Below are 26,146 nucleotides of genomic sequence, written 5' to 3'. Positions count from 1 at the left end.
AGATAAAATTTCCTGTGAAAGAAAATAACAATATATTAATTTAATACAATATTTATATTTGTATAAATCAAGCTCTATGAATATTAAAATAAACTTTGTTAACTCTTACACGAGTCTCATCTTAAAAAAAAAAAATTAAATAAAGAATTAAATAAATAATTAATTAAATAAATAAATAAATAAACAAACTTACCTCCATTGATAAGAGGTTCGAGTCCAGTTCATCAATCTGAAGGTTGAGTTCTACACAGGTAGTAGGACTCCAAGGAATAGCAAAGTTATCCCATTCCATTTCGGCATAGTAGTCCATTCTCAAGTGAAGCAGAAAGCGTGTTTGAAAAAGCCTGTGTGGTCGGTGCCTTTTTTTAGAAGGGCTGGGTGTGTCATTTCCTGTGGAAATTCCCTGGGCAGGTCTTAACTGGAAATGATGTGATGGAAATTCCCTGAAAATGATGTAATGTCTTAACTGAAAATGATACAATGGCAGAGTTTATAAATTGGGTGGGGTTAACAAAAAGTGGGCGGGGCTTAGTAAAAAGTGGACGTAGCTTACCAAAAAGTGGGCGGAGCTTAGTAAAAAAAGTGGGTGGAGCTTACCAAAAGTGGGCGAAGCTTACCAATAGTGGGCGGCACTGGAGGCGCTCAGACAATAACATTGAGGGAGGTTTATCATTTTATCTCAGCTCAGTTAAAATATCTTGAAAAAGAACCAAACTCAAACCTCTTCTTTAATAATATATTAGATGGTGAAGGGAGTGGCAAGAGAATTAAATTATTTCCCACACATAAACAAATATTTGTAGGATCGATGTTTGAGTGGTCTACTCGGGATCATTGATAGTAAGAGTACCATAAGACCAAGGGGGAATCATTGTTTGAGTGGTCTAATGAAAAACATTAAGGATAGGTGTCAAAAGGCTAAAAGGTTCGTAAAGAGGTGAGAGGAAAATTAACATGTAAGTGAATGGGTCGATGTTTGAATGGGTCAAAGATAAATCTGCCAGATGATATGTAGAAGAAGGATTATAGGTCTATAAGGGAAAACAAATATTTGTAGTGTTTGAGTGGTTTAATGAACAACATTAAGGATAGGTACTAGGGACAAAAGGTTCATAAAGATTAGGGTGGGAGAAATAGAGGTGTTAATGGGCAATGAGGTTAAGAGGAAAATTAACATGTAAGTCAATGGGAAAATGAGAGTGTCCCAGAAGCAACATCTATACACTACTGTTGTCTCTCGCTGCGGTTCGGGCAACAGCGCTTCCAATGGTCTTTCGTCACCGCCAGTGCCAATGGCCCTGCTCGGTGCGGACTTCCTTTGTGCGCATGGGCTGTTGGTGGACGTTAAGCGTCGACGCCTCGTCCAGGCCGAAACCTTCAGCTCGCTCGCTCGCTTGTTCGCTGAGCGACTCATTGAGCAGCTCGCTGAGCGGCTCACCGAGCGGCTTACCAAACGGCTTGCTGCGCGGTTCCGTCCCGGTGAGGTTAGTCTGTACGCTTCCGGCAGTGGACGAGTTTACCCACCTCCTCGCCAGTTTCCCGGCACTCACGCGGCCCACCTTTTCAGCGTTGGCCGTTAAACATGGGGTGGAGCACCATATTCCCACCGTCAGACCACCGGTCTACACCCGGGCGCGCCGCCTCAACCCCACGAAGCTCACCGTGGCGAAAGCAGAGTTCGCCACGCTGGAGCGGCTGGGCATCGTACGGCGCTCCAACAGCGCATGGGCCTCTCCTCTGCACATTGTGCCCAAGCCCGGCGGTGGATGGCGGCCGTGCAGTGACTACCGCCGGCTCAACGACGCCACCACCCCCTACCGCTACCGGTCCCGCATATTCAGGACTTTTCCGCCCGGTTGGCGAAAACGACCATTTTCTCCAAGGTGGACCTCATCCAGGGCTACCACCAGGTCCCAGTCCAACTGGACGATGGACCGAAGACGGCCGTCATCACCCCTTTCGGCCTCTTCGAGTTCTTGCGGATGCCTTTTGGGTTGAAAAATGCAGCCCAGGCGTTCCAGCGGCTCATGGACAGTGTCTTGCGTGACTTGTCCTTCATCTACGTCTACCTGGACGACATCCTAGTCGCGAGCGCGTCCCAGGAGGAGCACCTGTTCCATCTCCGCACGCTCTTCGAACGCCTGGGCCAGGATGGCCTGATAATCAACCGCGCGAAGTGCCGTTTCGGCGTCACCGCCATCGACTTCTTGGGGAACTGCATCACCAGGCACGGGGCCATTCCTTTACTGGCCAAGGTGGAGGGCGGTCAGGGGTTTCCCGCACCCCCGCACGATCAAGGGGCTCCAGGAATTCCTGGGCATGGGGAATTTTCATCACCGCTTCGTGCCCCGCGTCGCCCAGCTCCTGCGCCCCCTGCACGAGGCCCTCCGGGGGAAGCCGGGCAAAGGTGACATCGCGTGCATTTGCGGGCGCAAAGCTGGCCCTGGCCAACGCCACCATGCTGGCGCACCGGCGCACGATGCACCAATCGCCCTCACCACAGACGCGTCAGACTATGCGGTGGGCGCGGTGCATGAGCAGTGGGTGAGTGGTGCCTGGCAGCCGCTGGCGTTTTTTAGCCGGCAGCTCCGCCCGCACGAACGCCGGTACAGCACCTTCGACCGCGAGCTGCTCGGGCTCCACCTGGCGGTCCGACACTCCCGCCATCTTCTCGAGGGCCGCCCGTTCACGGCCTTCGTCGATCACAAGCCCCTTGTTTTCGCGATGGCCAAGGTCGCCGAGCCGTGGTCGGCCCAGCAGCAACGTCACCTCTCTGCCGTGTCCGAGTACACGACGGACAACTGTCACGTCACGGGTAAGGACAACCCGGTGGCGGATTGCCTGTCCCGGTCCATCGCACACGCGGTCCACCTCAGGATCGACTATGCCCGGATGGCGGCGGACCAGACCGCTGACCCCGATGTCCAGGCCTTGCAGACCGTGGTCACGGGCCTCCACGTCACAGCGGTGCCATTCGACGTCGCGGGCACTGCCCTCTTGTGCGACGTCTCCCTCGGCCGGCCTCGCCCCATCTTGCCCGCTGGCTGGCAGCGCCCGGTTTTTGACGCTATCCACGGCCTGTCCCACCCGGGCACGAAGGCCTCCCAGAAGCTTGTCGCGGCGAAGTTCGTCTGGCATGGCCTCAGGAAGAACGTCCGCGACTGGGCCAGGACGTGCCTCGCGTGCCAGCGTGCAAAGGTCCACCGCCACAACCAGGCCCCGTTGGCCCCGTTTACGGTGCCCGAACGTCGGTTCGACCATGTGCACGTCGACTTGGTGTGACCTCTGCCCCCCTCGCGGGGTTTCACCCACCTCCTCACCATGGTGGACCGCACCACCCGGTGGCCGGAGGCCGTGCCATTGGCGGCGACGGCTGCGGCTGACATCGCGCAAGCTTTCATCGCCACTTGGGTTGCCCGGTTCGGCGCCCCCTCGGACAGCTCGTCCGACCGCGGCCCCCAGTTCACCTCGGAGCTCTGGGGAGCAGTGGCGCAAGGGCTCGGCATCAAGCTGCACCGCACCACGGCTTACCACCCCCAGGCCAACGGCCTGTGCGAGTGCTTCCATCGCTCAATGAAGGCCGCGCTCCGGGCCAGTCTCCGCGATGGCAGCTGGGCCGACAGGCTCCCCTGGGTCCTGCTGGGCCTCAGGACGGCACCCAAGGACGACCTGAGCGCGTCCTCGGCGGAGCTGGTCTTCGGACAACCACTGCGGGTACCGGGCGAATTTATCCCTGATTCTACGGCCCCTTGGTCCGTGGCGCAACAGCGCTCCACCCTTCAGGAGACCGCCAGGAGGTTCGCCCCGGTGCCGACGGCACACCACGGTTGCCCGTCCTCCCACGTCGCCCCGGAGCTTTGCACGGCGGAGTACGTTTTTGTCCAGCACGACGCCCACCGGGCACCGCTGCGGCTCCCGTACGACGGACCCTTCCGCGTGCTGGAGACCGGGGACAAGCATTTCACCGTGGACATCGGCGGTACTCCCGATCGGATCTCCGTGGACCGCCTCATGCTGGCCAACCTCGACCTAGACCACCCCCCGCAAGTAGCTCTGCCTCCGCGTCGAGGCCTCCCCCCGGCGGGCAGACCCCCGGAACCCCCCAGGCCCGCCGTCCCGCTACCCCCCAGCCCTGCACACATCGCCAGAGGGCGTTTCGGCCAGGTCGTCCGGCTTCCCCGCAAGCTCACCCTTCAGGTGCGCGGGAATTCTGTGGGGGCGCGTGTGGCGGACACAATGTCAGTGGGCAATAATTCCGCGCACCAGTGGGTGGCGCGAGCGCCCGGGCGTGGAAGCGCGGCTTGGGCCATGCCCAGAGCAAAGGCGTTACGAGGCGCAGGGTGGAACTGAGATACATGCCCCGCCCTTCGGCCGACCGGCCACGCCCGGGGGCAAGGCGTGGCCTCGGGACATATATGCGGGCTCGAAGGTCGAGCCCGCCCAGTGCTTACGTGCGAGCTGTTAATAAAGTCTTTCAGTTTGTACAACGCGTGGTGGCCTACCTACTTGGCATAACCAAATCCATCCACCAGAAGGAAAGTATCCGGCGTACTGTGTGCTGGCACATTGTGCTGCATGCCGCGGACAGTGTGCCGCGTGCCATGTGCGTGCTGTGTGCCCTGTGCGTGCTGTGTGCCCTGTGCCCTGTGCTTTGTGCTGTGTGCCACGTGCTGTGTGCCCTGTGCTTTGTGCTGTGTGCCACGTGCTGTGTGCCGTCTTCCGCATGCTGCGTGTCCTGTGTGCAGCGTGCCACGTGCTTTGTGTCCTGTGCTGTGTGCCGCGTGTCCTGTGCTTTGTGCCCTGTGCTGTGTGCCGCGTGTCCTGTGCTTTGTGCCCTGTGCTTGTGCCGCGTGTCCTGTGCTTTGTGCCCTGTGCTGTGTTCCGCATGCTGTGTGCTGCGTGTCCTGTGCTGTGTGCCGCGTGCTGCGTGTCCTGTGCTGTGTGCCGCGTGTCCTGTGCAGTGTGCCCTGTGCTGTGTGCAGCGTGTCCTGTGCTGTGTGCTGCGTGTCCTGTGCTGTGTGCTGCGTGTCCTGTGCTGCGTGTCCTGTGCTGTGTTCCGCATGCTGCGTGCCGTGTGCCGTGTGCTTCCGCTGTGTATCTACTCGTACTCCCCTCCACAGATCCTTCCCCTGTGAGTGTACGCACCTCTCGGCCACGTGTCATCCTCGGTGTACCTACTTCCTGATCGTCAAATTCATGCGGGAAAGGGAGGAGTCTGTGGACAGTTTTTCCTAGGAGGAAATGGTTTTGCATTTGTTGCTTCATCGCGAAGACTTTGTGTTGTAATCCAAATGGAGTCCCGTCCTGCGTCTCGTACATTCAGCGTCCTTTCACTCTGTGCGATTCTCCTTTGCTGTGAGTACCGTGGTACTTGTCGCGTTCTTCCGAATCTCATTTAACGATTTGAAGGACCTCATGGTCTCGTACGTTGAGGTTTTTGTAAACGAGAATCAGTCCGGGAAACGCGGAGTACTCTGACGACAACTTCGAGTCCCCGGATCACATTTCAAGTACTAGAATCACGTTTCAAGTACTCGGATCACGTTTCAAGTACTTGGACCACGTTTCAAGTACTCGGATCACGTATCGAGGACTCGGATCACGTTTCAAGTACTCGGATCACGTTTCAAGTACTCGGATCACGTATCGAGGACTCGGATCACGTTTCAAGTACTCGGATCACGTTTCAAGTACTCGGATCACGTATCGAGGACTCGGATCACGTTTCAAGTACTCGGATCACGTTTCAAGTACTCGGATCACATTTCAAGTACTCGGATCACGTTTCAAGTACTCGGATCACGTATCGAGGATTCGGACCACGTTTCAAGTCCTCGGATCACGTATCGAGGACTCGGACCACGTTTCAAGTACTGTACTCGTTGGGGTGCGGTTGTGTGGTTATTAAAGCTTGACGTCATTACTGGGAAGAGAACAAACTGAACATTAACTATCTTTGAAATATTCCTCCTGTTATAACGTATTTTGCTCCACCATTCGCTTCATGTTGTTTTAATGGCGTCAACGTTATGTTCACGTTATTATTTCAACATAATCTTCATTTTAACTTCGACACAGGATGCTGGATCCGTGAAATTCCCGATATCTCCCAACTTCCTATTTATTTCCTCTGGTGGACGAGTTTATGTTTTCACCCCTGTTTGTTTATCTCTCTGTCAGTGAACATGATATTTGAAAACATTGTGCATGGATTGGACGAAACCTGGTGAAGAGGTCGGGTTTGTGACCAGGACGTATTGATTGGTTCCATTTTGGTGAAAATCCGCATCCGGATTTGGATCCAGGTTTTTGGTTCACGAGTTATGAAACAGAGTGACCATTATATTCGTCGTGTGTGTGTGTGTGTGTGTGTGTGTGTGTGTGTGTGTGTGTGTGTGTGTGTGTGTGTGTGTGTGTGTGTGTGTGTGTGTGTGTGTGTGTGTGTGTGTGTGTCCGCAGCATAACTACGCGATGATATCATCCGATCTTGATGAAACTTGGGTGGGAGGACTGGGAGGTTGATATCATGATCTAGTTGTGTCCTGCCGAGAGTGGGCGTATTGCGCCCATTGTGGGCGGAGCCACGCCCAAAAAAGATGTCTTTTTAGGGGGTAATCAAGTTCAAGCTACATCTTCTCCGAGGGGCTTGGTGGAATCTGACAGGGGTTTCGGTATTTGGTTAGGCCAATGTCATGTGTCTAGCCCCACGGAGCTCGATTTTTCATTTTCGCCCCAAGGTCACCAGGTCACGAAATTTAGAAAAGTCGATTTTTGATGGTTTTATTACATTGTTCGCTTCCTGATAGGGTGAAATGTCGTACATGATCTTATATTATCAGATACATCATGAAATACAAGTTTCCCAAAAAATTTCAGAATCTTCGACCTTTGACCTTTGAAGGTCACAAAGGTCAAATTTTCAAAGTTGTCGGAATCGAAGCGAATTTTCGGTATTGCGTAGCTAACTAACCTCATAACTGATTATACATTATTTTATGTCTCGTTTCAAGGTCATTAACCTTCGTTTTGACATTTCTGGGCCAGCTCCACACACAATTACGTACAGCTGGCTCTTAAAGACATGCGCACGCAGCGCATTGGGGCCCTTTGTAAATAGACATGTACACCGCATGTTGGGGGTCAACACCTGCTACGTGGGCCCCCGACCCTCCCCCCCCCCCCCCCCAGTCCGGGCCTGTTTCGGTTATAGTCCGTCATTTGTCATTGAATACCGCTCGTTCGTCAACCATCGTCGTCTCCTGACTTGTCTTCTTTTTTTTTTGTGCACCGCTCCTTTCCTACGCCATCTCCAGGCATTGCAAATCGTCATTGCTGGGCACCGAAGGGGGCTCGGCAGTGACGCACGCTGAAAGAGAGCACTCAGTTTTCACTCTGGTTGTTTGTTCCCTTGTTTGTTTTTTGTTTTTTTTCTTTCTCCTTTTCTTTCTTGATTGTTTGTCCGGACGATATCTCAGCCATCCTTTGAGCTAGGAAGCTGAAATTTCGGCACAGTAGTGAGCAAGTCCTTTGTCAAAAACTGTTTTTGTTTTTTGATTAATCAATTAATTGAGGAGTTATTTAATTATTAACGATTAATTAAGTACTTATTTAATTGATCAAATTTTCTTTCTCTTCTGACCATTAACTCAGGCACCTTTTGAGTTGGGAAGCTGATATTTGGACATGCCAATGACCAGGTGATTTGGCTGCAAAGGCTATTTTTTATTTATTAATTAATCAATTAATCGCTTAATTATTTAATTATTCGATTAATGACGAAATCTTTTTTTTTTAACTTACAGATTCTGATGAAATTGTGGTGGTTTATGTGTTCTATGACCGAATTGATTAATAATTTTTTAATGATTATTATTTATTTATTTTCATTATTAATCATTTATTTGTTCTTCCTCATTTGGCCAATATCTCGGGCACCTTTTGAGCTCGGAAGCTAATATTTGGACATGAGTGACCAAGTGATGTGGCTATCAAGGATATTTTTGATTTATTGATTAATCAATTAATCAATTAATCGATTAATTATTTAATTATTGGATTAATTACTAAAAAAATTAATAAATTCAGTTACAGATTCTGATGAAATGGTGGTGGTTTATGTGTTCTGTGACCGAATTGATTAATAATTTAATTTTTAAATGATTATTATTTATTTATTTTCATAATTAATCATTTATTTATTTTCTTTCTCATTTGGCCAATATCTCAGGCACCATTTGAGCTGGGAAGCTAATATTTGGACATGACAGTGACCAAGTGATGTGGCTATCAAGGATATTTTTGATTTATTGATTAATCAATTAATTATTAAAATTTTTATTAATGACTTATTTAATTACATTTCTAAAAGATACATCTTCGGATGAAGCACTAGTGGTTTAGTTATACTATTAGCCAATTGATTAAGAAAATATTTTGTGATAATCTTTTATTGATTTTAATTATACAATTAATCAATCAATTAGTGTACACCTCTCCCTCCCAATGCAGCCTCTATGAGCTGCACTGTGGTATTGCCGGGCACCGGAGGCCCCGGAGGCGTCGGCCCCGGAGGCGTCCAGAGGCGCCCTGGCAATGCCGCGCTGTAGGATATTTAATTATTTGGCATGGGGGCGGTGTACTTTGAATGTGTCTGTACTTGTTTGTTTTCTTCTTTTCTTGTTTTCTGGTTTTCTTGATTGTCCGGGTGATATCTCAGCCATCCTTTGAGCTAGGAAGCTGAAATTTCGGCACAATAGTGAGCAAATACTTTATCAAAAACTATATTTTTTGTTTTTTGATTAATCAATTAATTGATTAGTTATTTAATTATTAGCGATTAATTAAGTACTTGTACATTTCCTTTCTCTTCTGGGCATTATCTCAGGCACCTTTTGAGTTAGGAAGCTGATATTTGGACACACCAATGACCAAGTGATTTGGCTGCAAAATATATTTTTGATTTATTGATTAATCAATTAATTGATTAGTTATTTAATTATTAGCGATTAATTAAGTACTTGTACATTTCCTTTCTCTTCTGGGCATTATCTCAGGCACCTTTTGAGTTAGGAAGCTGATATTTGGACACACCAATGACCAAGTGATTTGGCTGCAAAATATATTTTTGATTTATTGATTAATCAATTAATTGATTAGTTATTTAATTATTAGCGATTAATTAAGTACTTATATATTTCCTTTCTCTTCTGGTCATTACTTCAGGCACCTTTTGAGCTAGGTAGCTGATATTTGGACATGACAATGACCAAGTGATTTGGCTGTCAAGGCTGTTTTTGATTAATTGATTAATCAATTAATCGATTAATTATTTAATTATGTGATTAATGACAAAATATATATATATATTTTTTAAGTTACAGATTCGGATGAAATGGTAGCTGGTTTATGTGTTATATTAGGCAATTGATTAATTATTTAATTTTTGTACGATTATTATTTATTTATTTTCATTATCAATTATTTATTTATTTTCCTTCTCATCTGGCTAATATCTCAGGCACCTTTTGAGCTAGGGAGCTGATATTTGGACATGACAATGACCAAGTGATTTGTCTGTAAAGGGTATTTTTGCACACCGCTCCTTTCCTCTGCCATGTCCAGACGCTGCATAACGTCATTGCCGGGCACAGAAGGGGGCTCGGCAATGACGCACGCTGAAAGGGAGTACTCAGTTTTCACTCGGCTTTTGTTGTACACCGCTCATTTCCTATGCCATCTCCAGGCGCTGCATAGCGTTATTGCCGGGCACAGAAGGTGGCTCGGCAATGACGCACGCTGAAAGGGAGTACTCAGTTTTCACTCTGGTTGTTTGTTATACACCACTCCTTTCCTACGCCATCTCCAGACGCTGCAAATCGTCATTGCTGGGCACCGAAGGGGGCTCGGCAGTGACGCACGCTGAAAGAGAGCACTCAGTTTTCACTCTGGTTGTTTGTTCCCTTGTTTGTTCTTTGTTTTTTTTCTTTCTCCTTTTCTTTCTTGATTGTTTGTCCGGACGATATCTCAGCCATCCTTTGAGCTAGGAAGCTGAAATTTCGGCACAGTAGTGAGCAAGTCCTTTGTCAAAAACTGTTTTTGTTTTTTGATTAATCAATTAATTGAGGAGTTATTTAATTATTAGCGATTAATTAAGTACTTATTTAATTGATCAAATTTCCTTTCTCTTCTGACCATTAACTCAGGCACCTTTTGAGTTGGGAAGCTGATATTTGGACATGCCAATGACCAGGTGATTTGGCTGCAAAGGCTATTTTTTATTTATTAATTAATCAATTAATCGCTTAATTATTTAATTATTCGATTAATGACGAAATCTTTTTTTTTAACTTACAGATTCTGATGAAATGGTGGTGGTTTATGTGTTCTATGACCGAATTGATTAATAATTTTTTAATGATTATTATTTATTTATTTTCATTATTAATCATTTATTTGTTCTTCCTCATTTGGCCAATATCTCGGGCACCTTTTGAGCTCGGAAGCTAATATTTGGACATGAGTGACCAAGTGATGTGGCTATCAAGGATATTTTTGATTTATTGATTAATCAATTAATCAATTAATCGATTAATTATTTAATTATTGGATTAATTACTAAAAAAAAAAAAATTCAGTTACAGATTCTGATGAAATGGTGGTGGTTTATGTGTTCTGTGACCGAATTGATTAATAATTTAATTTTTAAATGATTATTATTTATTTATTTTCATAATTAATCATTTATTTATTTTCTTTCTCATTTGGCCAATATCTCAGGCACCTTTTGAGCTGGGAAGCTAATATTTGGACATGACAGTGACCAAGTGATGTGGCTATCAAGGATATTTTTGATTTATTGATTAATCAATTAATTATTAAATTTTTTATTAATGACTTATTTAATTACATTTCTAAAAGATACATCTTCGGATGAAGCACTAGTGGTTTAGTTATACTATTAGCCAATTGATTAAGAAAATATTTTGTGATAATCTTTTATTGATTTTAATTATACAATTAATCAATCAATTAGTGTACACCTCTCCCTCCCAATGCAGCCTCTATGAGCTGCACTGTGGTATTGCCGGGCGCCGGAGGCCCCGGAGGCGTCGGCCCCGGAGGCGTCCAGAGGCGCCCTGGCAATGCCGCGCTGTAGGATATTTAATTATTTGGCATGGGGGCGGTGTACTTTGAATGTGTCTGTACTTGTTTGTTTTCTTGTTTTCTTGTTTTCTTGATTGTCCGGGCGATATCTCAGCCATCCTTTGAGCTAGGAAGCTGAAATTTCGGCACAATAGTGAGCAATTACTTTGTCAAAAACTATCTTTTTTGTTTTTTGATTAATCAATTAATTGATTAGTTATTTAATTATTAGCGATTAATTAAGTACTTGTACATTTCCTTTCTCTTCTGGGCATTATCTCAGGCACCTTTTGAGTTAGGAAGCTGATATTTGGACACACCAATGACCAAGTGATTTGGCTGCAAAATATATTTTTGATTTATTGATTAATCAATTAATTGATTAGTTATTTAATTATTAGCGATTAATTAAGTACTTATATATTTCCTTTCTCTTCTGGTCATTACTTCAGGCACCTTTTGAGCTAGGTAGCTGATATTTGGACATGACAATGACCAAGTGATTTGGCTGTCAAGGCTGTTTTTGATTAATTGATTATTAATTAATCGATTAATTATCAAATCAAAATTTGAATTAATTAATTTGAATTAATTATCAAAATTATCAAATCGATTAATTATTTCATTATGTGATTAATGACAAAATATATATATATATTTTTAAAGTTACAGATTCGGATGAAATGGTAGCTGGTTTATGTGTTATATTAGGCAATTGATTAATTATTTATTTTTTGTACGATTATTATTTATTTATTTTCATTATCAATTATTTATTTATTTTCCTTCTCATCTGGCCAATATCTCAGGCACCTTTTGAGCTAGGGAGCTGATATTTGGACATGACAATGACCAAGTGATTTGTCTGTAAAGGGTATTTTTGCACACCGCTCCTTTCCTCTGCCATGTCCAGATGCTGCATAACGTCATTGCCGGGCACCTTAGGGGGCTCGGCAGTGACGCACGCTGAAATGGCATACTCAGTTTTCACTCTGGTTGTTTGTTATACACCACTCCTTTCCTATGCCATCTCCAGACGCTGCATATCGTCATTGCCGGGCACCGAAGGGCGCTCGGCAATGACGCACGCTGAAAGGGAGTTCTCAGTTTTCACTCTGGTTGTTTGTTTGTTTTCTTTATTGTTTGTCCGGGCAATATCTCAGCCATCCTTTGAGCCAGGAAGCTGAAATTTCGGCACAACAGTGAGCAAGTACTTTGTCAAAAACAGTATTTTTTGTTTTTGGATTAATCAATTAATTAATGAGTTATTTAATTATTAGCGATTAATTAAGTACTTATACATTTCCTTTCTCTTCTGGCCATTATCTCAGGCACCTTTTGAGTTAGGAAGCTGATATTTGGAAATACCAATGACCAAGTGATTTGGCTGCAAAGGCTATTTTTTATTTGTTGATAAACCAATTAATCGATTATTTATTTAATTATTTAATTGATGATTAAAAAATTTTTTTTTTCCCAGTTGCAGATTCTGATGAAATGGTGGTGGTTTATGTGTTATATTAGCGAATTGATTAATTATTTTAATTTTTTATGATTATTATTTATTTAATTTCATTAATAATTATTTATTTATTTTCTTTCTCATCTGGGCAATATCACAGGCACCTTTTGAGCTAGGAAGCTAATATTTGGACATGACAGTGACCAAGTGATGTGGTTACAAAGGATATTTTTGATTTATTGATAAATCACTTCATCGATTCATTATTTATTGATTAATCTCTCTCTGTTCTCTCTCTGTTGTTGCCCATCTCTGTCTGTTCCCACCTTACCCAGTCGAACCCAACTGCTCCTGGACTCTGTGTCCTTCTCTCCTGACAAGGTGGATAAGTTTTTGTCAAACCTCGACTCTGATTCTGCAACTGGACCAGACGGCATCAGCCCACGGGTCCTAAAATACTGCTCTGCCGCTCTATCTCACCCTCTCTCTGTTCTTTTCACCCTCTCCTTTGCTCAAGGTCATCTGCCAGCATCTCGGAAATCAGCAAACATTACTGCTTTACACAAAAAAGGTGCTAAAACAGATCCTTGCAACCACAGACCAATCAGCCTGCTCCCAATTATCAGCAAAGTCATGCAATCCATCATTGCTTCAGATATCAAATCCTTCCTCTTCTCCAATGGCTTGATCTCCGATCATCAATTTGGATTCAGACCAGGTCATTCTATTCTGGACATGCTGCTTCCACTGTCTCAACAATGGATGGAGGTGCTCAATGCCAAACAGGAAATCAGAGCTGTCAACCTTGACATATGACGTGCCTTCGATACGGTCTGGCACCCAGCTCTGTTCACCAAACGCTCCTCCCATGGTATCCATGGAAATCTCCATGCATGGCTTGCGGACTTCCTCTCTGGTCGTAGTCAACGTGTGGCCCTGAATGGATTTCTCTCATCTCCCCTTCCTGTTCAGGCTGGAGTTCCCCAAGGCAGTGTTTTGGGCCCTGTGCTTTTTCTGGTCTTTATCAATGATCTCTCCGACTCTCCGGAAAATAATCTCGATCTCTTTGCTGATGACTCCACTCTCTGCCGCTCCATTCCTCTTCCCTCAGATCGGCAGTCTGCAGCCTCCTCACTCTCTGAAGACCTGGACAAAATCACAGACTGGTCAAACAAGTGGAACATGTCTTTCAAACCTGACAAATCTCACACTCTTACTATGTCTCTCCGAAAAGACCGACTGGACAACCAGACCGACTGGAATCCCACGGGCATGGACGTGTGTGACATTTGGACATCTTCATTTAGTTGCTGCAAATTCAGTTTTACAAAATGGTTACAGGCAATTTATCAGATCCACAAATGATGTAATCTACACAATATATTTACTTCTGATAACATGTGAATGCATGTGCGTGCACATGCACACGCACACATCTTTCTCTTTTCATCATCTTTTCATCCATACTTTCTCAACAATCCTCTCCAAGAAGTTCTGTCGCTCAAGCTTTTGGGTCTCACTATCTGCCAGGATTTTTCCTGGGAAAACCACATTTCCATGCTGGCCTCCAAAGCCAGTCGCCGACTGGGCATCCTCCGTTGTGCGAAGTCCTTCCTTGGCACACCTGAGCTCCTCACCACATACAAGGCTTTCATCCGCAGCTCAATGGAATACTGTTTCCCCCTCTGGGCTGGTGCTCCTGCCTCACACCTAGCTCGGCTTCACGCTGTTGAAACCAAAGCTTTCAGAATCATTGGAATCTCCCGCGATGAAGCTATCTCCGAGGGCCTTTCACTCATCACCGCAGGCAGGTAGGTGGTCTTTCTGTCTTCTACCGACTCCTCTCCGGCCTTGCTCCGCCAGCTCTATCTGTGCTCTGTCCCCCAAATATTCGTACAGGTCGCACAAGATCTGCCAGCAACCCTCTTATGATTAAACTGCCGAAATCTAGGCTCTCTGCTCACCTTCACTCTTTCATTCCTCTTTTCTCCTGCCTCTGGAACAAACTCCCACACTCCCTTGAATCCCACTCCTCCCTCCAGGTCTTTAAAACAGCTGTTCACCACCATCTCTTATCTTCCCCCATCCAAAACCTTGATCTTTTCTACCCCCGCTAATTCACCCCAGATCCACTTTTTTTGAAATTCCAACTTCTTTCCTGGAAGTCCTTGCAGTGTCCATATGTTTTATACCTCTCCCACCATCCCTTCCCATGCCCCCCCCCCCCAAAGCCCTCTCCCTCCCACAGATCTCTCGATGTCCCTGCTCTCAAATGTTGTGTTTGTGTCCTTCCCCCTCTCTCCCCATCTTGTCTCCCGCTCCAATTATCATACGTTTTATGTTTGATGTGTCAGTTTGTCTTTTTGGGATCAATGTTCGATCTTACACGAGCCTCGATGTTGTATATGGAAAAAAAAAAAAAAATTAATTTATTTATTTATTATTAATGCCTTATTTAATTAAATTTCTAAAAGATACACCTTCAGATGAAGCACAAGTGGTTTAGTTATGCTATTAGTCAATTGATTAAGAAAATATTTTATGATAATCTTTTATTGATTTTAATTATGCAATTAATCAATCAAATATTGTGCACCTCTCCCTCCAAATACATTTTCTATAAGCTGCACGGCGGTATTGCCGGGCGCCAGAGGCGCCCCGGCAATGCCGCGCTGTAGGATATTTAATTATTTTGCATGGGGGCGGTGTACTTTGAATGTATCTGTACTTGTCTGGTTCTTTTTTTTTTTTTAAGTGAGTCTTCACTACTTTCACTTGAGAGAAAGGGATTAAAAAAGAAAGAAATACACCAACATTTCTCAAAAAGTTATGACAGAACTATGTGAATACGTTGGGGAGGTGACGAACAAGAACAAGAACAAGAAATACCAACTTCTTTCCTGCAAGTCCAAGCAGTTTCCATGTGTTGTATACCTCTCCCACCCCCCCCCCCCCCCATTCCCCTGCATCCTCCCTCCCCTCACCCCCTTCCCCTGCCTCCTCCATCCCCCCCCTTCCCTTGCCTCCTCCCCCCCTTCCCCTGCCTCCTCCGTCCTCCCAACCTTCCCCTCCCTCCTCCCTCCCCCCTTCCCCTGCCTCCTCCCTCCCCCCTTCCCCTGCCTCCTCCCCCCCCCTTCCCCTGCCTCCTCCCTTCCCCCCTTCCCCTGTCACCTCCCCCCAAGCCCTCTCCTTCCCACAGATCTCCCGATGTCCCTGCTCTCAAATGTTGTACTTGTTGTCTTCCCCCTCTCTCTCCATCTTGTCTCCCGCTCCAATTATCATACGTTTTATGTTTGATGTGTCAGTTTGTCTTTTTGGGATCAATGTTCGATCTTACACGAGCCTCGATGTTGGTTCAAATTCGGATCTAAATCTACTGGCGCATCAGTGGGAAACAAAACATAAACCGTTTATCCTGATGTTTGTATGCACTCTGCAGAGTGCTGTTCTAGTTACCCTACGCCCTCCCGAGTGCCATTCTAGTTACCCAGCACCCTACCTAGTGCTGTTCTCGTTACCCTTCTCGCTACTGAGTGCTGTTCTAGTTACCCTGTGCTCTACTGAGTGCCATTATAGTTACCCTACGCTCTACTGGGTGCCATTCTAGTTACCCTGCACACTACCGAGTTCTGTTCCACTGAGCCTGCACCCTACCGAGTGCCGTTCTAGTTACCCTGTGCCTTACCCAGTGCCGTTCCAGTTACCCTGCACTCTACCGTGTGCCGTTCTAGTTACCTTGCGCTCAAGAAGTGAAAAGCAGGGTTAGGCATTCGGCTGCGTTTGCACGTACATGTGATGTGCATGTCTGCATTTTTTAAATTCATTTTCTCTGCAACCGTTGGTCCGATTGACACAAAATTTTACTATAGAAGCGCCTCCGCCTGTATAGTTTTTTTATTCTTAATTATGATGTCACAGGTCACGTGGTATGGACGCCATCTTGGAAAAACGTTACACCTCTATAATCTGTGAAACAGCTCAATGAAAAAAAAATTAAACAAGGCTCATTGTGAAGTACTCACCATGGGGAATAAGATGTGTTAATGATGACGGAATAAGATATGTTAATGATGACGTCATCAGTGCCTTAAGTATGACGTCATAATTCGACAAGTACAACGCTTGATTTGATCAGTATGAAAAAAAAAATTCTCTGCAACTGTTAGTCCGATGGACACGAAATTTTCACCCAAGGGCGCTTCCTCCTGTATAATTTTATCTATCTATAATTCCAGTAATCTCTGTGTGTGTGTGTGTCTGTCTGTCTGTATGTATGTATGTATGTATGTATGTATGTATGCGACCGCTGTTTCTCGACAACTACCGGTCCGATATACTTGAAACTTGCCAGGTATATTGCTGGGGACCCGAGGATGTGCCTTTTCAAGGTTTGAAATTAATCGGACAAGTGGTTCCCAAGGTATGGTCACCGTACTCGCAAGCCGTTCGCTTTGGCTTTGCGAATGGACCAAACCATTTCATGTAAATAGAGGGGGGGGGGGTTCTGTGGTCGTTGCGAATGGACCAAACCATTTCATGTAAATAGAGGGGGGGGGGTTCTGTGGTCGTTACTGCCACGTGGTTTCAAAGTTCTTTTTTGTTGTTGTTTGCACGCATGTTTTTTTGCACGCACGTACGGGCAAGCACGTACGGGCGTGCCCGTACGTGCGGGCACGCCCTAGTAATGATAATTATGACATCATAGGTCATATGGTACAGGTGCCATGTTGGAAAAACCAAAAAAAAGGTTGCACCTGAATATCTCCAACTGTTCCATGGAAAAAATTAAAACATGGCTCATTATCAAGTACTCCCCATGGGTAATAAGACTTGTTCATGATGATGTCATCGGTACCTTCATTATGACGTCATAATTTGACAAGTACAACACTTGATTGATCAGTCTGAATTTTTTTCTCTGCAATTCTTGGTCCGATTGACACGAAATTTTCACCATAGGAGCTCCTCCTGTAGAATATTGTAATGATAATGATGACGTCATAGGTCAAGTGGTACAGGCGCCATCTTGGAAAAACTTCACACCTCTATACCTTTGAAACCACTCCATGGAAAACAATGAAACATGGCTCTTTGTAAAGAACTACCCATGGGGAATAAGATATGTTAATGATGATGTCATGTCATAGGTGCCTCCATTATGACGTCATAATTCGACAGGAACAATGCTTAGTCTGATCAGTTTGAAATTTATTGAGTGTGATCGACATAACAATTATATTCGAGAATATGTATTTATGATGTCATCGCACACACGATCTGGCAGCCATATTGGATCAAATTTTTTAAAAACCTCCATAAACAGAAGAGTTGGCTCGCACCAAGTTGACTGCGCAGGACAAGCATATCATCTAGTTTTCATTCTGCACTGAGCATTTTTCTGAAGACATGTCGCATATCTACAATAGCTTCGTGTGGTTGTTGCTGTTGTTCTTGTGGTTCTTGTTGGGTGTTGATTTTTGAAATGTGCACCCATTGGTCAAACAGCTCCCAGACCCCACCCACATTTTATGCTTGACTCCACCCAGCATGGCACTCAGATGAAATAATATGGCCGTCATCTTGTTTTTATGGTGGGCCTAAGACATTGGGCCTGTAGGCGTCTGCTGATGATCCACTACCTGGGTTTGTTGCATCAGATTTTCAAGTGCCTTTTGCAAATTTAGTACTAGTCTTTTGGATAAGGCCTTTTTTAAGGGAGCCTTTTGCAATCTGTGGATAGCAGTAGCTGTAAAAAAAGGCCCCGTTTTGCTTCCATTAACGTGTGGTGGGACAATATGAAAACCCATATAAGGCTGTTTTTTCAACAGTTTAATTCATATGTCACTCATGAAAGTCGAGTCACATTGTCTCGGTGAGAAACTGAAATTCTAAAACTGGAGAACAAACTGGCGAAACAAGAGAATGAGGCAAACTTTCAGTTACTCCTTGAAAGAAAGACCCAACTTAGAGAACTATTGCAGGAGAAAGCTGCAGGATTATTAGTTAGATTAAGAATAAAAAATATTAAAGTATCAGATAGCCCGAGCAAAGCCTTTTTTCACCTTGAATCCAAAACGAAGCCAGCTCGGCTTATTTTATCAGTTATGGACCCCAGTGAATGTGTAATTGCAAATTCTGATAAAAAAAAAACTTCGGTTTTTATTCCGAAATGACGGAATAAAAAAACCGAAAAACCGAAAAAACCGAAAACGGTTAAAAAAAAAAAAAACTTGCGAAAGTTTATATATTCAGAACTATTTTCATTAAATGTGAGGATAAGATAAAACCATTTATTTCCCCATCTCCCATCCCTGACCAAGACAATGCCTGGTGCTGAATTTGCTTTAACCTTTGCTGAACAAGCACGTGCCATGGGTGAAATGGATTCTGGAAAAGCTTCACCAAGTGATGGCTTACCAGCTGAGTTTTACTTGGAATTTTGGGGCCTTGTGGGTCCGGCTCTTAACTTCCCTTCTTTTCTTAATCCTCACCACAAACACCACAGGCTTGTGCTGGGTGGTAACATGCTCTCCTGCCACTGTCTTGCAATGCTTAACCCTCCACAACTGTCATTTCCTTACCACCACTAAATCCAGTTTTGTTCTGTGATGTCCACTCCTGCAGGTAATCTTATGGCTTTCCCGCTTTTGAAATAACTAATACACCTGCTCATCATGGGAGCGGCAGGGGGTTCGTTTATTATCCTTATTATATTATTGCCAATTATTATTACTATTATTTATGTTAGATTAGGTCATTGCAAAGATCAAACTGTGCCTCACCAATCACCATTCTAAATTTCCAATATTAAAGTTTACTTCTGTACGGTGTCGGCGATGGGGGAGGGGGCGGGGGTGGGGAGGGGGGTGGGGAGGGGGTGGGGGTTATTGTCAATTTTGCCCCAAAATTCGTAATTCACAAAACCTCTTGGGGAGTGAAGATATTGTTTCGTAATATCATTAATCTTATCCCATTATCATAGATGTTGTTATTACTTTTGTAATGAGAAGCAGCTTTGGAAAAACGCCACGGAAAACACCTCGAAAGAACTCCACGGAAGCAGCAGGAAGCAGGTCGTGTTATTAACCCTTGTGGGGTATATAGACTTCAGTAGATCTTCGATCAGGTGCGTTTGTCGATGTGTGTGAGGAGCAACCTTGTAGAGGATGGACTCATAGGTTGTAGAGCATTATCATATGCCATGAGTTTTGCAGTGATGAAGAGACGTCATTGATTCCAAATAACAATGTTTTGTGACACGCCAGGCCGAGGGACAGCCTAAGAGAGAATGCTGCGATGCATCTGTTGAAGAAAACTAAAATGGAGCAAATGACTTAACAAACAGTGAATAATTACAAAATTCTACAAAAAAAAAAAATCAAGCTTTTTAAATTCAGTCCTTTGGGCATCCAGTGCGTTACGATTGCCTGTCACTGACATCCAAATTTAATGGTGCAAATCTTTTTTAAACAGAAGTGAAAGTGCGGAATGAATCACATCCTACAATATTAACCAAGAAAGAGCAATCAGAGATTGTAAACCCTCGCCAGGATGTGTTTTCAGTGGTTTTAAGGCTTTTGTCTTAAAACAAATATGGCGGCCGAACCAGGTGACCGATGACGACATCATAATATTTTTTTTCTCTAATTTTATGCACAAGAAATTTCATCTTGATCGATGAAGCTTTGTACTTGTCGAATTATTACGTCATAATGGAGGCACCGATGACATCATCATTAACAGATGTTATTCCACACGGAGAATTCTTTACAATGAGCCATGTCTCAATTTTTTCTATGCATTGCTGTCGGAGATATAGAGGTGCAATTTTTTTCGGTTTTTACAAGATGGCGGCCGAACCACGTGACTGATGACGTCATAATTCTCATTAAAGATTATACAGGTGGAGTTGCACTTATGGTGAAAATTTCCTGTGAATCTGACCAATGGTTGCAGCGAAAATCGTATTTATTCTGTGCAGACAAATAAACAGACACAGACAGACAGATAAACAGACTCAAATGCAATACCCTCTCCTCAGCCGAGGGTAAGGAAATTGTGTGTGTGTGTGTGTGTGTGTGTGTGTGTGTGTGTGTGTGTGTGTGTGTGTGTGTGTGTGTGTGTTATCTCCACACGTGTGTTCCATAAGGTGGTAGGGGTCCTCCCAGGTCTCAAAGTATCCCCCTCCGTTTCAGTAAGGTATCACAATTCATGGAACAGTTTGTGAAGTTTTCTTGTTCTCAAAGTTTTGTTCTGAAGATGATCGTCACCGAGTCTGGGGTAGCTTCCAACTGCGGTTTGTTGATAGTAATATTCCCAGGGATGGTTTTGAAGATCTCTGTAAGGTTCATTTTATCATTCCTTTTGTTCCAATTATCACTGGCACAATTTCGACGCTGTTCAGCTTCCAAGATCTCTTCACCTCATTTTTGAGGTCCTGGTATTTGGTCATTTTCTTGATTTCTGCGTTGTTTAGGCCAAAATCCCTGGGTACTGATATCTCAATCATCAATACTGTCTTTCCCTTTTTGTTCCTGAGTACAATGTCCAGACGCATTGCTTTGTTTTCTATGTTCACACTCAATGGAATCATCAGGTCGTACGTGAGTGTGACGACTGTGACGTCCTCATTTTCAATGATTGCCCTTGGTTCGTGTTTCCATGAGTTTTCTGGGACTGGGATGTTAATTTTTTTTGCAGATTTGCCAATGAATCACTTTGCATACTTTGTTATTCCGTTGAATGTAAAGTTGTTCTGATAATAGTTTTTTGCATCCTGAGAACAGGTGACACAAACTTTCTGTTTCTGTCTTGCAGAATCTACACTTGTCTGTCTGGCTCAGTCCCACCATCTATTTCAATCCATTGGTGTAGTGTCCTTGATCTTTGGCATTTATTATGATTCATTCTTCGTCCCTGTTGAGCTGATCTCTTCTTAGCCATTCCAATGAGCCTTCTTTGTATATCCCAAATCTGTCCAATTCTTTTTTGTATTTTCCTGCTCTTTTGTCATTCTCCCAGTTGTTGGTGTATATTTCTTGATATTTATTTTATCTTTTTTGCAATTGCTGGGGCTGTATTTGTTTCTGTTTCCTTTTCCTGTGCGGCATCTTCTATTCACACCTGTTTTTGGAAATTATTTACAAGGTGAGTTAGGGATACTTTTTTATGTTTGTTGTGTTCATGTTTGTTTCCAAATTGCATCCGATAGTCTGTTGAGCATTTCACATCCTCAGCTGGCCCTACACTCTGCGCTCTGTGCACCTGGTTGAGTTCCATCAGGCCGCTCCCTCCCTCTCGTCTCCACAGGTACTTTCACGGGATGCACTGGTTTGTGTAAAACATTTTGTGGATGATAAGGAGTTTTCTTGTTTTGATGCCTAACTTGTTGATTTCTGATTGGGCCCAGTTTATTATTCCGCAGCTGTATTGGAACGCTGGTGCTACAAGCTGGTTTATGGCTTTGATTTTGTTTCTTGGGGAGAGGTATGTTTTCAGGATCAGCTTTGTTCTACATTCTTTGGCTATTGTTTTGCACATTTGTTTGTGACATATTTCATGGCCCTCTTCTACTCCAAGGTATTTGTATGATGCTTGGTTTTCTAACTGTTATATTGTTGTTTCAAGGTCAATTTTTATGTTGTCTGTTTTTTTGGTTTACCTTGTACAAATGTGCACTAGATGCACTTGGCTAGTCCAAATTCCATTTTAATGGCCTCGGAAAACTGTTTTACTAGTTTTAGTCGATCTGTCACCCAGCGAACACCCAGCAAGGCCTTCATCGGGGCCGAGCGAGCAAGGCTTCCACTGCCGAAATCCAGCGCGGCTTGGGCGATTTTGCCCCTGTTTGGAGAACACCCAGCGAGGCCTTCATCGGGGCCAATCGAGCAAGGGCGTGTCGGGACCTGGTTCGCGCCATTGACCGAGTGGTTCGCACCAACCGGAGCTGTTTTCGGATGACGTGCTGATGTCCTTGGGCTTCGCGCCAGGCTCTGGGCCGACCGGGCCGACATGCATCGAAGTCCTTTCCAAGGGTGTGGTGCTGACCGCGCCGCCGTGGTGCTGCCCGGGCAAACGTGGTGTGGTGCTGACCGGGCAAACGTGGTGTGGTGCTGACCGGGCTGATGTGGTGTGATGCTGGCCGGGTGGACGTGGTGTGGTGCTGACCGGACAAACGTGGTGCTGACCGGGCAAACGTGGTGTGGTGCTGAACGGACTGACGTGGTGCCGGGCAGGCGTGGTGTGGTGCTGACCGGGCTGACGTGGTGCTGACCGGGCAAACGTGGTGTGGTGCTGGCCGGGCCGCCGTGGTGCTGACCGGGCAAACGTGGTGTGGTGCTGACCGGGCCGCCGTGGTGCTGACCGGGCAAACGTGGTGTGGTGCTGACCGGGCTGACGTGGTGCTGACCAGGCAAACGTGGTGTGGTGCTCACCGGGCCGCTGCGGTGCTGACCGGCAAACGTGGTGTGGTGCTGACCGGGCCGCCGTGGTGCTGACAGGGCAAACGTGGTGTGGTGCTGACCGGGCCACCATGGTTCTGACTGGGCAAACGCGGCGTGGTGCTGGCGGGGCCCTCGCGGCCGTGGTGCCCTCCCCCCAACCCTCCCAACCCCCCCATCCCCCAGAATTTCCATGTTTTAAACATTTCCCAGTGTGTACCCTGGATTTAGAATAGGTACACCATATCCCTGCATGTCGTAAGAGACGACTAAGAGGGTTGGCGTCAGGAAGGGCATCTGGCCATAAAAACATTGCCTCAAAAAGAGAACCATGACAATTACAACTACATATGGGCAGGGTACAGCCCGAAGTGGAGATCGGTTTCTGAGGTTTGGGACATGGAATGTAGGGACAATGACAGGGAGATCAGGAGAAGTGGTGGAAGTATTGGTCAGAAGAAGAGTGGACATATGTTGTGTGCAAGAGACGAGATGGAAGGGAAGTGGTGTGAGAATGGTGAAGGGTAGGCAGGGATAGAAATACAAGTTTGTGTGGCAAGGGTGCCTGGAGGGTGTGAATGGTGTTGGTGTCCTGTTTTCTGAGGAGTTTGTAGACAGTGTGGTGAGTGTGACTAGAGTGAGTGATAGGTTGATGATGGTGAAAATGATGATTGGAAAGCTCTTGGTGAACATCAGCTCGGGATATGCCCCGCAGGTTGGTCGGAGCGATGAAGAGAAGGACAAGTTCTGGTGTGCGATGGAGAAGCTGATGGAAAACGTGAAAGATGAGGAAGTTGTTGTGGAAGGAGGAGACCTAAATGGACATGTGGGAAGGAGTATGGATGGTTTTGAGGGAGTTCATGGGGTTTACGGATATGGTGTGAGAAATGGAGAAGGTGAAAGGATTTTGGAGTTTGCTGATGGAGCTGATTTGTTGATTTGTAATACTCAGTTCCAGAAAGAGGATAATAAGCTTGTTACATACACGTCAGGTGGGTCGACGACAACCTTTGACGACCTGATGGTGCGTAGGCGAGATAGGGGGCACCACCGGGACACAAAGGTGACCTGTTTCACAGCACCACTTGGTTGTCTGCGACATAAGGGTGAAAGGTGCGAGGAGAGCTCGGCGGGTGAAGTACCAACCGAGAATGAAGGTGTGGAGGTTGAAAGAGGTGACAGTAAGGGAGGCATTAAAAGAGAGGCTGAGTCGGGTAGAGGATGATGTGGTTGAGCTTGAAAGTGGTTGGATGTCAATGAAAGCTAGTCTGTTGGGAGCCGTTGGTGAGGTATGTGGATGGACAAAAGGACCACCGAGGCACTCGGAAACATGGTGGTGGGATGATGAAGTTGGAAAGAGGCTGACGAGAAGAGGAAGAAGTTCAAGGAGTGGCAGAAGGCGAAGGGTACGGGAGCAGAAACAGCAGAGCATGAAAGTTATAAGGCAGCCAAGAAGGCTGCAAAGAAAGAGGTGGCAAAGGCGCAGGAGGCATGTAGGAAAATGTTCGGAGAACGCTTGGATTCGGAAGAGGGTCAGAGAGCAGTATTCAGGATTGCAAAGCAGATAGCGAAAGAGAGGTGTGATGTGATGGGGGTGAGTTGCTTGAAGGATGAAGTGGGACAAATCGTTGTGGACCCAGATGGAATTAAAGGAAGATGGAAAAGATATATGGAAATGCTGTTGAATACAGAGAATGAATGGGATGGCAACATAGAGAGTAACCCAGTTTTAGGACCGGCAGAGAAGATAACTGAGAAGGAAGTTGAGGAAGCCATAAAAGCAATGAAGAGTAGAAAAGCGGGAGGGCCGTCGGGAGTTGTGGGAGATATGTTGAAGGCAGCAGGAAGTTGGGGTGTGAAGAGAATGATAGAGATCTGTAATCTGGCGGTGAAAGAAGGCCGCATTCCAGTGGGTTGGGAACTGAGTACCCTCGTCCCTCTATACAAGGGGAAAGGTGACCCTCTAGAGTGTGGCTCATACCGAGCGATAAAGTTATTGGAGCATGGAATGAAGGATTGGAAAGGGTGTTGGAGAGGAGGATAAGGAAGAAAGTGAAGATCGACGAAATGCAGTTTGGATTTATGCCAGGAAGAGGAACGACAGACGCGCTTTTTATTGTGAGGCAGTTGCAGGAGAAGTACATGGAGAAGAGGAAGAAGTTGTTTCTTGGGTTTGTTGATCTGGAGAAAGCATTCGATAGGGTTCCACGCAAAGTATTGACATGGGCAATGAGGAAGTTAGGAGTGGAGGAATGGTTGATCAGAGTAGTGATGGCAATGTACAAAAGAGCGCGCACAGCTGTAAGGGCGAAGGACGGGAACAGTGGTGAGTTTGAGGTGAAGGTGGGAGTGCATCAGGGGTCGGTACTAAGTCCACTACTATTTGTAGCTGTGATGGAGGTGCTGGCTCAGAACGTAAAGGAGGGTTTACCGTGGGAGTTGTTGTAGGCATATGATCTGGTGTTGATTGCGGAAAGTATGGATGGACTGAAGGAAAAGATGAACAAGTGGAAGGAATGTATGGAGACAAAAGGTCTGAAGGTGAATGTAGGAAAGACGAAGGTGATGGCAAGTGGTAAAGCATGTGTTGAGGTGGAAAGAACTGGGAAGTGGCCCTGTGCTGTGTGCAGGAAGGGTGTCGGAGTGATCTCCATTCAATGTACAATGTGCGCTGAGTGGGTTCATCAAAAATGTAGTGGTCTGAGAGGGTCATTAACCAGTGTGGCAGCTACATTCATGTGTAAGGTGTGCACAGAGGGAGCTGCAGATGGAGGAAATGTTGAGTTGGATCTTGGAGACGGCGTGAAGCTGGAAGGTGTGAAAACATTTTGCTACCTCAGAGACATGCTGAATGGAGAAGGTGGATCAGACTCGGCAACGGTTGATAGAGTGAGATGTGCATGGAAGAAGTTTTGGGAACTGAGTGGCGTGCTGACGAGGAGGGGAGTGTAGTTGAAGCTGAAGGGAAAGGTGTATGCTGCATGTGTGAGAAGTGTTTTGATTTATGGGAGCGAGACATGGGTAATGAACGCAGAGCAGCAACGAAGGTTGGAAAGGGTGGAAATGCGAATGGTTCAATGGATGTGCGGAGTATCGTTGAGAG

General features: G+C 45.5%; 1 protein-coding gene across 1 annotated transcript in view; it reads left to right on the top strand.

Moving 5' to 3' along the window:
* Window positions 1-5,188: 5,188 nt before the first annotated feature.
* LOC137421269 (uncharacterized) overlaps window positions 5,189-26,146 on the top strand; it is a 130,798-nt gene continuing 109,840 nt past the window's right edge. The window contains exon 1 of the mRNA XM_068107162.2: window positions 5,189-5,355. Within this exon, the coding sequence (XP_067963263.2) occupies window positions 5,292-5,355 (64 nt within the window). The 5' untranslated portion in view covers window positions 5,189-5,291. The remainder of the gene's footprint in view (window positions 5,356-26,146) is intronic.

Source organism: Myxine glutinosa, chromosome 1 (genome assembly GCF_964187855.1).
Source record: "Myxine glutinosa chromosome 1, kmMyxGlut1.1, whole genome shotgun sequence".
Lineage (NCBI taxonomy): Eukaryota > Metazoa > Chordata > Myxini > Myxiniformes > Myxinidae > Myxine > Myxine glutinosa.
This window is presented reverse-complemented; position numbering and strand designations above follow the sequence as displayed.